The sequence below is a fragment of the Leucoraja erinacea genome, chromosome 8, assembly GCF_028641065.1.
Source record: "Leucoraja erinacea ecotype New England chromosome 8, Leri_hhj_1, whole genome shotgun sequence".
Lineage (NCBI taxonomy): Eukaryota > Metazoa > Chordata > Chondrichthyes > Rajiformes > Rajidae > Leucoraja > Leucoraja erinaceus.
In genome coordinates this window covers 75538199-75555888 of record NC_073384.1, presented here as the reverse complement: position 1 = coordinate 75555888, position 17690 = coordinate 75538199, and the positions used below count along the sequence as shown (strand labels likewise).

General features: G+C 45.6%; 1 protein-coding gene across 2 annotated transcripts in view; it reads left to right on the top strand.

The window, feature by feature from the left end:
• The first annotated feature begins 562 nt into the window (after window positions 1–562).
• rps6ka2 (ribosomal protein S6 kinase, polypeptide 2) overlaps window positions 563–17690 on the top strand; it is a 188916-nt gene continuing 171788 nt past the window's right edge. For both annotated transcript variants that reach the window (XM_055640002.1, XM_055640001.1), the window contains exon 1: window positions 563–661. In XM_055640002.1, coding sequence (XP_055495977.1) covers window positions 563–661 — 99 coding nt within the window. The remainder of the gene's footprint in view (window positions 662–17690) is intronic.

The following is a 17690-nucleotide window of genomic DNA, read 5'->3' as shown; positions in this document are numbered from 1 at the left end:
AATGGCCTACTCCTGCACCTAATTTCTATGTTTCTATGTTTCTATAGAGTAGATCATTGTTCGCCAGGAGAAGGTGACAACGAAGTACACGGAGTTAGAATGTAATCAAGAGGACAGTTACAGTAGCATGGTGGGAGGACGAGGAAGGGGGGAGGGGGTGATGGAGAGAGAGGGAACGCAAGGGTCAGAGCCAGGCTGCGGGATGCAGTGTGGAGAGCAGCTGGTGTCTGCCGTCCTTCAGGCGTTTCTTGAGGGGCTGACGGAGCGCTGGGGAGCAGAGGCAGGGGAAGGAGTGGCGGTGTGAAGCGACGGGGGCAGAGCTGTCTGTGCAGTGGCAGTGCGAGCAGCCTGGTGCTGAAGACAGCAGCTCAACCCAGCACTGCGCGCAGCACTGGGAGAGCTGTGATCCTCTGCTGTTCCCATCCACCGCCGAGACATCTCTCCCCCCTCCCCTCCCGGGGGCGGATTGAAGAGCGATTGTCGAGCTGCGGGATATTCTGCGAGGGCGAGTGCTGGCCGGAGACTTGCTGGGGTGGGGTGGGGGGTGGGTGGGGAGAGGGCGATGGACACCAGCGTGAAGAAATTCACAGTGCGGCGCTTCTTCTCCGTCTACCTGCGCAAGAAATCTCGATGCAAGAGTTCCAACTTAAGCAAATATGAGGTTTGTGTCCAAATTTCTCCCCGTTTTTAAAGAGAATGGGTTTGGGCTGTGGTATGGTGTGATTTGCGACTGGGATAAAGTTGCGTTGGATGGTTAGAATGAACAAAGACAATGTGAGGAGAGGCGATCGTCATAGAGGAAAGTAGCAACTGTGATTGAGTGGGAAATAAAGGTGCATAATATGGAATATAAGTGTTTCGTTAAAACAAAACATTGCATTAGATTGTGAGTTGGATTTGAACAAAGAAGGAGCTGCAGATGCTGGTTTACACTGAAGATAGACACAGAATGCTGGAGTAACTCAGCGGGACAGGCAGCATCTCTGGCGAGAAGGAATGGGTGACGTTTCGGGTCGAGACCCTTCTTCAGACTGAGAGTCAAGGGAGAGCAAGATTAGAGGTCATAGGTTCATGTGATAGGAGCAAAATTAGGCCATTCGGCCCATCAAGTCTGCGCCACCATTCAATTATGGCTGATCTATCTCTCCCCCCTAACCCCATTCTCCTGCCTTCTCCCCATAGCTCCTGACACCCGTACTGACTAAGAATCAATATATCTCTGCCTTAAAAATATGAATTAATTGGCCTCCACAGCCTTCTGTGGCAAATAATTCCACAGATTCACGATAGAGATATGGAATAGGGTCAGCTTACAACCCAGCGGTATGAATATTGATCTGCCCAACAAATGTTAAAATTGATCTTGTATTCGACCACCCTCGGGTGTGCTGTTGTTACTGAAAGCCACCCACCATCGCCTTACACTTATTCTTCGGAGTCCTGATTGTGCACGGTTTATTCAGAAAAAATCAGATTATTAATATCTCAGTGTGTTATTGATAAACGAGTTAACATTTAAAAAAAAATCTCAGATTCGCCCTTGTAATCAAGTCTATCTTTTAAAACCAAATAGTCTGGCATTGAAAAATGTTTTGTGTAATATTGGGTGTTCTCGTTTAAAAAACAAAATTTCAGTCTCACTGCAAGTTGGACGGATGGGAAAACTGCAGAGTGGGCTAGAAAAGGCGTTTATACAATTGCGGTTCACAATGGATTCTATTTAGTTTGGGGTAGTCAGCCTTGTGTGGCAGCAGATGGGCAGGGATTTGCGGAGTTGGGTGTACGGTGACCAGATTGGGTTCATTCTGAGCGAAGCCCTCTCACAAAGGCGAGCTATCCGGGCCGAGTCCTTTGTAGATGTGAAACCGAATCTCAGCAGCCGTCCTCTCCCGTGTTATCTCATCCTCTGCATGATAACAGCTCGCTCATGCTTAAAATCTAAACAAAAACCTTTTGTGTGGAGCCAGGAAATATCTTCACCCCCTCTTCAGAATTTGCCGGCAGCGGCGTGAAATGCGATATCTAACATGCACGAAAAGCAAAATAATGTGAAACCAGGTCACCGGTGTGGGTTTCAAGTGCTGCATCAGAGACCGTAAGGGTTTATTTTGATCCCCTTTCAATGTTTTCTTCTCCCGAAAGCCCTGGTGGATTTTGGGCGTTGCTACACCCGCACCAGCGGCCTCCCCCCCAAGTGAGATAGTCTTTATACTTCCTGTCTGAATGGTTGTCAGCTGATATTCGGTAGCGAGAAACACGTAAAGCCAACCCGAAGATTGGACACAAAAAGCTGGAGTGACTCAGCGGGACAGGCAACATCTCTGGGGGAAAGGAATGGGTGACGTTTCGGGTCGAGGCCGACCTTTCTTCCTCGTTCCCATCTATCTCTCAAATAATAATATCTCTCAACACTTCTCTCCCTCGCCCCTATCCTCAGCCACTCACATTGCACCTGCCACATTGAAACGTCCACACCATCACAATGTGTAGGAAGGAACTGCAGATGCTGTTTTCAACTGAATGTAGGTGTCTACCTTTGGTTTAAACCAGCATCTGCAGTAGACACAAAAATGCCCCTGTCCTACTTAGGAAACCTGAACGGAAACCTCTGGAGACTTTGCGCCCCGCCCAAGGTTTCCGTGATGTTCCCGGAGGTTTTTGTCAGTCTCCCTACTTGCTTCCACTACCTGCAACCTCCGACAACTACCTGCAACCTCCGGGAACCGCACGGAAACCTTGGGCGGGGCGCAAGGTCTCCAGAGGTTGCCGTTCAGGTTTCCTAAGTGGGACAGGGGTAGAACTCAGCGGTTTCCCTCCGCCACTCCCTGGTTAACTCATCCCTCCCCACCCACACCACCCCCTCCCCAGGTACCTTCCCCAGCAACCGCAGGAGATACGAAACCTATCCCTATACCTCCTCCCTCGACTCAGTCCAGGGACCCCGGCAGTCCTTTCAGGTTAGGCAGAGGTTCACTTGCACCACCTCCAACCTCATCTACTGTATTCGTTGTTCAATGTGTGGACTCTCATCCATTGGCGAGGCCAAATGTAGACTGGACGATTTTTTTCACTGAACACTTTTGCTCTGTCCGCCTACTTGATCTTCCGGTTGACAAATACTTTAATTCCCATTCCCACGCTGACCTTTCTGTCCTGAGCCTCCTCCAATGTCAGAGTGGGGCCAGACGCAAATTGGAGGAGCAGCATCTCATATTTCGCTTGGGCAGCTTACAACCCAGTGTTAGGAATACTAATTTCTCTAACTTCAAGTAACCCTTTCATCCCCTCTCCATCCATCCCTCACCCTAGTCGTACCAGCTTCAAAGTTGTCTTGTTGAGTCTCATTGTACCTCGTTTTCTCCTAACACACAGCTAACAATGGCCTGTTTATTTTATCATCACTACCTTTTTGCGTATCTTTCATTCATTGGGTCTATATCTCTCCACATCAACGTCAATATCTTTTGTTTCCCTTTCCCCTGACTCTCAGTCTGAAGAAGGGTCTCGAACTAAAACGTTACCCATTCCTTTTCTCCAGAGATGCTGTCTGTGTCACAGTCTGCCCTCTCCTCATTCTCATCCACTTCACCTCCCAGTACCTTTCCACCGGTCCCTCCTTCTCCTCACCTGCTTGCCTGCCACTCCCCTCTCATCAGCCCAACTCTCCTCACCTGTTGCACTCAGTTGCCTCTGATCACCAATTAACCCGGTATATAGACTCTCCTCACCGGTCACACAGTGCCAGATTGTTCTCAGCATTCATGCAAGACTCTCCAGCGATTTCCCGACTGCCTACACGGATTCGAACCTGCCTGCCCCTGACCATTCCGTCTTTTCGTCTGTCCCTCGCTGGTTTGTTTGCATCTCCTGGTTACCGGACCTTCCGCTACCCCGACTACGTCTCCTGCCTGCCCCTCTTCGGAACCCTCGCTCAATCCTGAGCCTCTGTGTGACTACAGTGTACCCATTCCTGTGTTACTACTCTGTGCTGCTATTGGGTCCAAGCTATACCCGTTACAGTCTGATCCGCTGAGTTACTCCAGCTTTTTGTGACTCTCTTCGATTTTGGAGCAGTCCTTTGTTTCACCTCGACATTATCTGAAAATAATAACTCTGCTCTGATCACTTCTTTCCCTCCCCACCTCATCCCCACCTCTCTCCTGTCTTCAGCCACTCCACATCTTACCTGCCAGATTTAAACATCTGGACAATCCCAATATCTGGATTCAGCTAACATTCAAAACACAATTGGATATAGAACCCGAAGGAACGGGAAATGTTCTCCTTGGAAGGGCAGATTTGATAGAGATATACAAGATTATAATGGATTTAGATAAAGAGGGATTGAAGATAGGCACAAAATGCTGGAGTAACTCAGTGGGACAGGAAGCGTCTCTGGAGAGAAGGAATGTATGGCGTTTCAGGTCAAGACCCTTCTTCGGACTGAAAGTAGAGAGGAGGGAACTGGATGTAAGAAAAAGCCAGAGAGAATGAAACAGGGCCAGCAACAGAGACACAGAGATAAGGAAGGGTAAAGTGTGAAAATGAGACACCAAAGGGGACAAAGTTCAAGGAAAACATAGAATAGGTCATTGTTAGCTAGGGGAAGGTGACAGCCAAGCAAACAAACATTAAAAATAATCAGGAGAACTAGGGTGGGGTTGGGATGTAGATAGAGGGAAAGCAAGGGTTACTTGAAGTTAGAGAAGTCAATGTTTATACCGCTGGGGTGTAAGCTGCCCAAGGCAAAATATGAGGTGCTGTTCCTCCAATTTGTGTTGGGCCTAAAACTGACAGTGGAGAAGGCCCAAGACAGAAAGGCCAGGGGGAGTGGGAAAGGGAGGGGGAGTTAAATTGTTTAGCAACCAGGAGTTCATGTGGTTTCAGGCAGATTGAACGGAGGTGTTCAGCGAAACGATCGCCGAGGCTACGTTTGGTCTCGCTGATGTATAAGAGTCTACACCTGGAACAACGGATACAGTAGATGAGGTTGGAGGAGGTGCAGGTGAACCTCTGCCTAACCTGAAAGGACTGTAGGGGACTGCACCATTTGGGTTGAAGTACTAGGGGTATGTATTTAAGGGAAGAGTGAACGATACAAAAGGAATGATAAAATAAAAACATTTTATGCGATGAGTGGCTATAATGTGGAATTCACACTGTATAAGGACATGTCAGGCATGCATAAAGAGAACTTGAGGCAAAGTCGTTTTCATAGCTACTAGGAAAGGGTTGTGTGGGGGGGGGGGGGGAGTGTTGGAACTAACAGGGTTTTCTCTCCGAGCAAACAATTCCTACCATTTGTAAACAACTACATTCCCACAACTATCAGGTTTTTAGACCGAGCCACAGCCACAGACCACCTCTTGCGCCCCAATGGACCTGTTTTTTGTCCAATTGTGCTTTTGCACTCATTTCCTGTCTTTGTTTTTTTTCTTTTCACCATCTTGCAGAAATTATGTTCAGTTTACTTTAGTTTATTGTCACTATTGTCGAGGCAGAGTGAAAAAACTGTTGTTGCATGCTAACTAGTGAGCGGAAAGACAATACATGATTACAATCGATCCATTTACAGTGTACAGATAGACACATGATAAGGGAATAACCTTTAGTGCAAGGTAAAGCCAACCAAGTCCAATCCAGGATAGTCCGAGGGTCACCAAAGAGGTAGATAGTAGTTCAGCACAGTTCTCTGGTTATGTTAGGATGATTCAGTTGCCTCATAACATGAGAGAAACTGTGCCTGAATCTGGTTGTGTATCTACAGTGCATTCAGAAAGTATTCAGACCCCTTCACTTTTTCCACATTTTGTTACCTTATTCTAAAATGCATTAAATTATTATTTTTTTTTATCATCAATCTACACACAATACCCTGGAATGAAGAAACAAAAACTAGTATTTAGAAATTTTGCAAAGTAATTAAAAAGAATAACTGAAATATCCCATTTACATAAGTATTCAGACCCTTTGCTATGACACTCAAAATTGAGCTTAGGTTTACCCTGTTTCCATTGATTATCCTTGAGATGTTTCTACAACTTGATTGGAGTCCACCAGTGGTAAATTAAATTGATTGGACATGATTTGGAAAGGCACGCACCTGTCTATATAAGGTCCCGCAGTTGACAGTGCATGTCAGAGCAAAAACCAAGTCGGGAAGATGAAGGAATTGTCCGTAGATCTACGAGACAGGATTGTGTCGAGACACAGATCTGAGGAAGGGTATAAAACAATTTCTGCAGCATTGCAGGTCCCGAAGAGCACAGTGGCCTTCGTCATTCATAAATGGAAGAACTTTGGAACCACCAGGACTCAATATAGAGCTGCCCCCCCCCCCCGGCCAAACTGAGCAATCGGGGGAGAAGTGCCTTGGTCAGGGAGGTAACCAAGAACCTGATGGTCAATCTGACAGAGCTCCAGAGTTCCTTTGTGGAGATGGGAGAAACTTCCAGAAGGACAACTATATCTGCAGCACTCCACCAATCAGGCCTTTATGGTAGAGTGGCCAGACGGAAGCCACTCCTCAGTAAAAGGCACATGACAGCCCGCTTGGAGTTTGTCAAAAGACACCTAAACAAGATTCTCTGGTCTGATGAAACCAAGATTGATCTCTTTGGCCTGAATGCCAAGTGTCACGTCTGGAGGAAACCAGGCACTGCTCATCACCTGGCCAATGCCATACCTACGGTGAAGCATGGTGGTGGCAGCATCATACTGTGGGGATAGTTTTCAGCAGCAGCAGGAACAGGGAGACTAGTCAGGATCAAGGGAAAGATGAACGGAGCAAAGTACAGAGAGATCCTTGATGAAAACCTGCTCCAGAGCGTTCAGGATTTCAGACTGGGGCAGAGGTTCACCTTCCAACAGGACAATGACCCTAAGCACACAACCAAGACAACGCAGGAGTGGCTTTGTGACAAGTCTGTGAATGTCCTTGAGTATCTCAGCCAGAGCCCGGACTTGAACCCGATCGAACTTCTCTGGAGGGCCTGAAAATAGCTGTGCATCGACGCTCCCCATCCAACCTGACAGAGCTTGAGAGGATCTGCAGAGAAGAATGGGAGAAATTACCCAAATACAGGTGTGCCAAGCTTGTAGCGTCATACCCAAGAAGACTTGAGGCTGTAATCATTGCCAAAGGTGCCTCAACAAAGTACTGTAAAGGGTCTGAATACTTGTGTGAATGTGGTATTTCAGTTATTTATTTTTAATTACTTTGCAAAAATTTCTAAACACCTGTTTTTGCTTTTTTATTATGGGGTATTGTGTGGAGATTAATGATTTAAAAAAAAAAAGAATTTAATCCATTTTAGATTAAGGCTGTAACGTAACAAAATGTGGAAAACACGGAGGGGAGGCTGGCTGGACGATGGTGCCTTCCTCACCTTGGTGCCATTTATGTTATGTTGTGTCTTGGACTTTCTGTGTTTGTGCTTTTTTTTAATTTTTTTTTTTTTTTAATTTTAATTCAATTTCAATTTTATTTTTAATATGTTTTATTATTTATTGATTATTTATTTTTATTATTTCTTTGTGATTTTTTTATGATACTGCCTGTAAGGGAAATTCATTTCGTTGTCTCAAATTGAGACAATGACAATAAATTTGAATAGAATACAATACAACAATACAAAAGTGAAGGGGTCTGAATACTCTCTGAATGCATTGTAGTATATTTCCTTAACACTGCTGTATCCAGACCTATTGCAACGAGGCCCTGCCTGTACTTGCAGCATCAGAAGTCTAATTGCACTGCCACATATGCACTTTCCCACAATAAAGTAGAAATAATACATAATAAGTGGTAATGAAACAAGGGTCAATAAACTACCAATGTACTTTATAACAAACACATATAGTGAAATGTAATGAATTTACCCAAATGTAGTAAATCATCTTTGTGCTTTAAAGGATGTCATATTGATTAAGATATGAATATATATTTTGGTATTTCATTGTACTATTTAAATACTTCATTTACTGCTCATTTCACAAATTTTGAAGGCAGGTACGTATTTTAATTAATGAATCGGGTCCATGTTGTCATGTAAAGGAAAAGCTTACGTGGATCAGAGATTAGGGTTGACTTCCCTCTTGTTGATATTTCATCTACCCTTTGTCCTTTATCTGTACACTGTGGACAGCTTGTTGTATAAATGTAGTTGTTTCTTTGACTGGATAGCAGAAGAACAAAAGGTTTTTACTGTACCTCAGTACACGTTACAAAAAGAAACTAAACCGAAGACCTGAGCATGGGTTTGGTTTAGTTCTGTTTTACAGTTTAGAGAAATAGTGTGGAAACAGGCCCTTCTGCCCACCGAGTCCACGCTGACCAGCGATCCTTGCACGCTAACACTGTCCTACATACACTAGGGACAATTTTGCATTCACACCAAGCCAATAACCTACAAACCTGGACGTCTTTGGAGTGTGGGAGGAATTGGAAGATCTCAGAGAAAACCCACACAGGTCACGGGGAGAATGTACAAACTTAGTTCAGGCAGCACCCGTAGTCAGGATCGAACTCGGGTCTGTAAGACAGTAACTGTACCACTACGCCACCGTGCCAAATGTAGGTTGGCCTTGGAATGAAGTAGCAAACAGTTTTCCCTCATCGTTTTCACATTGAAGGAGTGACTGATAGGTAGGCGGCGCGACTCTCGTCAGCAGCGGCCTCTGCAGCCCGTCCGCGTTTTTATTATTTTTTGTCTATGTTTCTATGTAGTTTTTGTTATTTTTTGTTGGGGTGTGTGTGTGTGGGGGGGTGGGAGGGAGGGGGTAACTTTTAAATCTCTCCCTGCACGGGAGACTCGACCTTTTCTTTGTCGGGTCTCCGTTGTCGTTGGGGCTGCAACGAGGAGCGGCCTCCAACAGGAGAAGACCGGGGACTCTGGTGCCGACGACTCACCTCACCGTCGCGGAGCTGGCCGAGTCCGGAGCGGTGGTGGAGCGCTGCTGCTGCTGCGGCCCGACCTCCAGAGATTCGGAGGCTGCAACCGCGGGTCTGGCGGACGGCGGTACCGGGAGCCCGCGGGTCCCTGGAGGGAGACCGCTTTTCAGGGCTCCCGCAACGGCGACTTCTCCCGCCCGAGTTGCGGGGTCGAAGAGCTCCTGGAGCGGGGGCCTTACAGCACCGCCCCGCGCGGCTTGGAATGGCCGCGGGACTCTGCGAGCGCACGCCGGGGGCTCCAACACCAAGAACCCGGTGTGCGACCTTGCACCACCCGGCGTGGCTTAATAGCCGCGGGACAATCGCCATCGCCAGCCGGGGGCTTTGACTTTGACTCTGACATCGGGGGGGGGGGGAGAGAGTGCAGTGGAGAGAATTTTTTTGGCCTTCCATCACACCAATGTGATGGATGTTTATGTAAATGATGTTGTGTCTTGGGTCTATTTGTTTGTAATGCATGGCTGCAGAAACGGCATTTCGTTTGGACCTCAAGGGGTCCAAATGACAATTAAATTGAATCTTGAATCTTGATAGGAGATGTGTGTGTGAGAAGTTAGCAGAAACACTCAAAATTCTAGTTCTCTTTCAGAATACTAGATCAGTGAGGGAAGACGAGGGTCTCTCGTGTTCGGCTACACGAATGGGGATGATCTGGCCACTTCGCAATCAGGTTATTTATCAGGTTTTCAAGAGTGTTCGATTTAACTCTTGGAATCAAGGGATAAGGGGGAAATAGCAGGAATGGGGTACTGATTTTAGATGATCAGCCATGAGCATTTTGAATGGTTCTGCCATCCCCGATTAAATGGGAACATGGCCAACTGTGCTTTATCGTGTGAGAGTTAAAGGTAGATTCATACAGCCAGAGTGAAAATCATGATAGATGCAGGCTCTTTAGCCTGTCGGGGTGCAATCATCAATTGACTGATGTAGTGTAAGTAGTCGATTATTCAACAGTGGGGCTTTAATCATCAGTTCCTAAAGCAGTCAGACTTTAGCTTTCTTGCCTAATTGCAGTCTATGCTTTGGAGAATATGAAGCAAAGCTCCGTGTTAGAAAAGTAAGGTTGAATAAGACATGAAGGTAGACATAAATGCTGGAGAAACTCAGCGGGTGAGGCAGCATTTATGGAACGAAGGAATAGGTGACGTTTCGGGTCGAGACCCTTCTTCAGACATGAATGCTTTTGCAAAAAGTAAAAGAAAATTAAATCTTTTTTAAGGTTTTGCTTAAATTGCTTCAGATTAGTTTATTGCCACGTGTACCGAGGTACAGTAAAAAGCTTTTGTTGCGTGCTATCCAGTCAGCAGAAAGACAATACATGATTCCAATTGAGTCATTTACAGTGTACAGATACATGATACGGGACTAACGCTTAGTGCAAGATAAAGCCAGCAAAGTCTGATCAATGATAATCCGATGAACTAGATAGTTCAGCATTGCTCACTGGTTGTGGTAGGATGGTTCAGTTGCCTGATAACAGCTGGGAAGAAACTGTCCCTGAATCTGGAGGTGTGCATTTTCACACTTCTATACCTTTTGCCTGATGGGAGAGGGGAGAAGAGGGAGTGGCCAGGGTGCAACCCATCCTTGATTATGCTGCCGGCCTTGCCGAGGCAGCATGAGGTATACATTGAGTCAATGGAAGGGAATAGAAGAGAATGCATTATGTAAAATATAAAAGCTTTTCCCAATTTGTGATGATCTTCATTTTGTTTGTGATAAATTGTTTGTATTTGTCTTGAGTGGCGTGTTTCAAGGTTTCACTTGATTATCGTGAATCTTTGCATTTCTCTGCACCAAAGGCTCCGATTGCTCAATCTCTGAATAAATTCATGGTTGACGTTGATAGGTTTTCGGCCACTTAAACAAGATCAGGATCATGGGGATTAGACAGGAAAGCAAAATATAGGTCACCAATCAGCCCTGATGTTTGAATGTGCAAGGCCTTTGACGAATCAAATCGCCCAACCCTGATCCGATCACTTACTGATCATTGAAAGACACAAAATGCTGGAGAAACTCAGTGGGACAGGCAGCATCTCTGGAGAGAAGGAATGGGTGACGTTTCAGGTCGAGACCCTTCTTCAAACCCGAAGACTTGGGTCGAGTTTGTCTCGATCTGAAATGTCACCCATTCCTTCTCTCCAGAGATACTGCCTGTCCCGCTGAGTTACTCCAGCATTTTTGTGTATTTCAGTGATCAGTATGTGATAGGACCAATGTTGGGCGATTTGATTCATAATGAGAGGAGTTGAGTATAGAGCAAAGATTGGCATTTGCAGTTGTACAGGGCCCTGATGAGACCACACATGGGGTATTGTGTGCAGTTTTGGTCTCTTAATTTGAGGATGGACATTCTTTCTATTGAGGGAGTGCAGAGTAGGTTCATCAGGTTAATTCCCGGGATGACGAGACTGTCATCTGATGAAAGAATGGAGCGAGTGGCCTTGTATTCACTGGAATCTAGAAGGATGAGAGGAGATCTTATAGAAACATGTACAATTGTTAAGGGATTGGACATGTTAGAGGCGGGAAACATGTTCTCCATGTTGGGGGAGTACAGAACCAAGGGACACAATATATTTCACACAGAGTTGTGAATTTGGGGAATTCTCTGCCACAGAAGGCAATGGAGGCCGATTCACTGGATGCATTCAAAGAGTTAGACAGAGCTCTTCGGGCTAGCGGAATCAATGGATATGGGGAGAAGTCAGCCACGACCAAATGGCCTATTCCTACATTTTGCATCTTTCTTTGGTGTAAACCAGCATGTGCCGTTCCTGCCTATGCACCTACTGATCACTTACTGATCCTATTATTTTGACAAACTGCAAAACCATGCCCGCATGCTGGAACATAGAACAGCACAGGAGCATGATTCCGAGATAAACTAATCTCGTCTGCCTGCATATTGTCCGTATCACTCCAATCCCTGCTTATCCATGCATCTGTCTAAAAGCCTCATAACTGCACGACGTCTACCACCACCACCCCTGTTAGACCAGCTTTAAATGTTGTCAAGGCACTGCTAATGGTAATGAATATTTTTAGCGTTTAGTAATATTAAAAAGCACTCCAAATGATTGAAAATAAATGAAACTACTAAAAACTGTGGGGGGAGGAAGAACTCCACTAAAATCTCAAGCTGATGAACATGGTAATACTGATGGGCTGAAGTGTTTCTATTTCAATGCAAAGAGCATTCATGGAAGTCAGATGTTGCAGCCACAATGGTGACTTGTTTGCAAGAGGAACAGAACTGGCCACTCAATGTTCCAAGGTTTCAGATGTGATAGACAAGGAGATAAAAAGGTTGGGGAGTTGCTTGACTAATCGGGGAGAATCTCACAGCCACACTCAGCAAGGATATACTCAAGGCTTTTGGATATTGATTTTGGATGATCAGCCATTATCATGTTGAATGGCGGTGTTGGCTTGAAGGGCCGAATGGACTACTCCTGCACCTATTTTTCTATGTTTCCATGCTTCAATGAGGCAATTTGGGTAGAGTTCAAAAATAAGAAGGGTGCAAGTACTCTGAAAAGTACTAGCCATCAGGAAATAGACAAACAGATATACAACCACAACACAGAACGATGTAAAGCAGCACAGTTGTTGTTGTGGATGACGTTAACGTTCCCTATATTGACCAGGACCAATTTAGTGCGAGAGGATTAGATGGGCTAGGATTTGTTAGGTGCATCCAAGAAAGTTTCTTGAAGCAGTGTGTGGATAGTCCAAAGATGGACACAAAATGTTGGAGTAACTCAGCGACACAGGCAGCATCTCTAGAGAGAGATCCGAAAGTCCCACTTGGACTATCAAGTTAAATAGTCTAACTTGAGGAGGGGTCATGCTGGTCCTGGTGCTGCGAAACGAGTCTGGCCTGGTGACGGGGATTTCAGTGGAAGAGTGTTTTCAGAACAGTGATCGCTAATTCTTATATCCTCTCTTTCACCAAGAGAGGTCTCAGAGGAATAGAGTGTTCCTTTGTTTAAGAAGGGCAGATAGAAACATAGAGATTAGGTGCAGGAGTAGGCCATTTGGCCCTTCGAGCCTGCACCGCCATTCAATATGATCATGGCTGATCATCCAACTCGGTATCCCGTACCCGCCTTCTCTCCATACCCTCTGATCCCCTTAGCCACAAGGGCCACATCTAACTCCCTCTTAAATATAGCCAATGAACTGGCCTCGACTACCCTCTGCGGCAGAGAGTTCCAGAGATTCACCACTCTGTGTGAAAAAAGTTCTTCTCATCTCGGTTTTAAAGGATTTCCCCTTTATCCTTAGGCTGTGACCCCTTGTCCTGGACTTCCCTAACATCGGGAACAATCTTCCTGCATCTAGCCTGTCCAACCCCTTAAGAATTTTGTAAGTTTCTATAAGATCCCCTCTCAATCTCCTAAATTCTTGAGAGTATAAACCAAGTCTATCCAGTCTTTCTTCATTAGACAGTCCTGACATCCCAGGAATCAGTCTGGTGAACCTTCTCTGCACTCCCTCTTTGGCAATAATGTCCTTAAGAGATGGGTGAGATAATCCAGGAAATTATAGGCCGGTGAGCCTCACATCAGTGATAGGGAAGCTATTGGAGAGATAGCACAAGTATTAGAAAGATAGCATATAGACAGTCAACAGCTTTGTGCAGGTCATGTCTTATACCTTGATTGAGATTTTTGAGCTGGCGGCAAAGGTGACTGATGAGGCTTGGGCAGGTTCTCTGCATGGACTTTGACAACCATATTCACCAGCTACAATTTCACTTTAGTGTCCTTTTCAAATTTACTAATCATGCTTCGTACATTTTCATCCAAATCATTGACATAGATGACAAACAGCAATGGGCCCACTCTGACTGATGAAGGCCAATGTTCCGAAAGCCTTCTTGCCACCCTACCTATTTGCTACTTTCAAAGAACTATGTACTTGCAATCATAGATTTCTCTGCTCTACACCACTTCCCTGAGACCTGCCCATTCACTTTGTAGGTCCAGCCCTTTCACTTCCCAAGAGGCAACACCTCACATTTCTCTGTATTAAACTCCATTAACCATTCCTCAGCCCATCTGCCCAACCAATCAACATCCTGTTTTTTCAGTATTTACTTTAATGTCCATTTTAACTGAGTACTTACATCCACAGATGAAACGAAAAAAATGTTTCTCAATCAGTTCCCATCAGTGTGGTTAATAAAAACAGAATAAATACATGTTGCTTTAAAAATTAAAATTACCATATCTAAAATAGGCCTAAAAATTTAAATAAAAACATATTCAGACCGAACAGCGGCTTTACTTTGACAGGTGCCTAGCTGTCAAAGTATGGGCGAGGTTCGATGTGTTGGTGTATGATATATGGGGAGGGAACACAGTCCGTTAACCAGTCTTATTACCTGTGGGAAGAAGCTGTGTAGCATCCTGCTGGTTTTGCAGCTGATGCTCGTGTACCTCTTCCCAGATGGCAGAATGGAGAAGATGTGGTGTGTAGGATGATAGGGGTCCTTAATAATGGAGATGGCTCTGCGGATGCTCCGCTTCTGATAGATCTCCAACAGGAAAGGGAGTGGGGCACCAATGATCCTGCTGACTGTCTTCACTATCCTATTGTTGGTTTTGCTCATAAACCTTGCAGCTCCCAAACCAGGAAGTGATGCCGTAGGTCAATATACTCTTGATGGTGCCCCTGTAGAAGGTCCTTAGATGAACAGTAGGGAGACCTGCTTTCCTTAGTCTCCTAGACGAGGGGGTGGAGCCGCTGCTGAGCTCTTTTGATCACTGCTGTGGTGTTGGTCGTAGAGGTCAGGTCATCCGCCAGGTGAAGTCCCAAGAACTTCACACTGCTGACCCTCTCCACAGCAGCTCCATCAACATGCAGCGGAGTGTGATGGTGTTTTCCAGCCCTCCTGAAATCGATCACCATTTCCTTAGTCTTTTCCACGTTGAGAGTGAGATTGTGAGATCTGCACCACTCCGTAAGCAGCTCCACCTCCATCCTGCACGCTGACTCATTGTTGTCACTGATGAGACCCACCACTGTTGTGTCATCAGAGAACTTATTGATATAAATATTGCTGAGTCTGGCAATACAGTCATGAGTAAGCAGACTGAACAGCAGGGGGCTTAGGACACATCCTTGGGGTGAGCCAGTGCTCACAGCGATGGTTCTTGATGCCTGACTGACCACCCTGACTGTCTGCTGCCATTGTGTCAAAAAGTTAAGGACCCAGTTGCAAATGCCAGTGTCCACCTTCAACAGCTTCAGCTTCTTCACCAGCTGCTGTGGGATGATTGTATTAAAAGCTGAGCTGAAGTCTATGAAGAGGATCCTGGCATGGGTATTCTTCCGGTCGAGATGTGATAGTGGGAGCATGAGTGTTGTAGAGACTGCGTCCTCTGTGTCCGGTTGGCTCTGTAAGCGAACTGCAGTTGCAATTTTTGACAAACATCTTCACTATCTACAATACTACAATTTTAGTATCATCTTCAAACTTACTAACCATGCCTTGGTTGTTCATTCAAACCATTGATGAAGATGCCAAACAGCAATGGGGCCCAGCCCAGCGCAGAACACTGAGGCACACCACTAGTCACAGGCCTCCGGTCTGAAAAACAACCTTCCACCATCACCCTCTGCTTCCTTCTGTGAAGCCAATTCTCTATCCTGTCAACTAGCTTTCCTTGGATCACATGCACTCTAATTTCCCAGTGCAGCCAACCATGCGGGACCTTGTCAAATGCCTTGTGTAAATCCACACAATATCTACACCTCTGCCCTCCTCAACCTTTTTAGTGCATCTTCGATAAAGTCAGACTCGTGAGACATGACCTCCCACATACAAAACCCCGCTGACTATCCCTGATCAGCCCCCGTCCATCTAAATCCATGTATATCTTTTCCCTCGGACTTCTTTGCAGTAACAGTCTGACCACAGATTTTAGACTCACTGGCCTGTAGTTCCCAGGGTTCACCTTGCAGATCTTTTTAAACAGCAGCACAACATTTGCCACCCTCCAAGCTTCTGGCACCTCACCTAATGGGGTCAAGGAAAGAGCGTTCACGTCGCGGCCCTGTTTCCACCAATGTTTCCACCACCACGAACATGAAGCGCAAGACGCCATTGTATGCAGATGTCGAGAAGTGTGTTCGGCTATGGTTGAACAATTTCTAATCCTGCGTTGTGGACTCGATAAGAAGACCTGCACTTAATGAGGTCTCATAAATCTCAGCCAGGGCACCTGCAATTACTCTCTAGCTTTCTACAGTGCCCCTGGATATATCTGATCAGGTCCGGGAGATTTGTCTACCTTCAAAGGTGTTAGGACCCACAGCACCTCCTTGACCACAATGATGACTGTCCTCCAGACACTTCCATTGACTGCCCCAAGTCCCCTGGTCCTCGCGTCTTTTTCCGTGGTTAAAACCGTGGGCGGTCACGGTGGCGCTGCGGTGGAGTTGCTGCCTTACAGCGCTTGCAGCACTGGAGACCCGGGTTCGATCCCGACTACTGGTGCTGTCTGTACGGAGTTTGTACGTTCTCCCCGTGACCTGCCTGGGTTTTCTCCGAGATCTTTGGTTTCCTCCCACACTCCAAAGGCGTAGGTTGATTGGCTTGGTGTAGTGTAAATTGGCCCTAGTATGTGTAGGATAGTGTTAATGTGCGGGGATAGCTGGTTGGCGCGGACTCAGTGGGCCGAAGGGCCTGTTTCCGCACTGTATCACTAAACTAAACAAACAGTGACATTCTTTAAGGACTCTGCCCATCTCCTTTGGCTCCACACTTAATATTATATAATATTAATATATTATATTATAATATTATTTGACATTATATATAATATTATATGCTTCATGCTATATGTCATATATTTAATATTATATACTTGATATTATATGATATATTATACAACATTATATAAATTAATTGGATGGAAATGCAGATAGGTTGTTTAGTATATGTGCAGATGACACAAACATGATGGCATTGCAGTCAGTGAAGAAGGCTATCAAAGGATACAGCATGATATAGATAAGACACAGACATGGGTGGACAGGAGGCAGATGGAGTGTAATGCAGGCAAGCATGAGATGTTGCACTTTGAGAGTTCCAATGTAAGGGGAAAATATACATAGAAACATAGAAAATGGGTGCAGGAGTAGGCCATTTGGCCCTTTGAGCCATTCAATATGATCATGGCTGATCATCCAGAATCAGTACCCCGTTCCTGCTTTCTCCCCATATACCTTGACTCCCTAAGAGCTATATCTAACTCTCTCTTGAAAACATCCAGTGAATTGGCCTCCACTACCTTCTGTGGCAGATATTTCCACAGTTTCACAACTCTCTGGGTGAAAAAGCTTTTCCTCATCTCAGTACCTGTAGTAAATGGCTTGCCCCTTATTCTTAAACTGTGACCCCCTGGTTCTAGACTCCCCCAACATCGGGAACATTTTACCTGTTAATGGCATGGTCCTTAACAGCAGTGGGGCCCAGCCCAGCGCAGAACACTGAGGCAAGCCACTAGTCACAGGCCTCCGGTCTGAAAAACAACCTTCCACCATATATACAGAGGAATCTTGGGGTCCATGTCCAATGGTTCCCTGAAGGTGGAGACACAAGTAGATAGAATGGTAAAGAATGTGCAGGCTATGCTTGCCTTCAACACTCATATACACTGTATATATGAGTCAGGAAGTCATGTTGCAGCTTAAAAAAGCTTTGGTTAGACTGCTT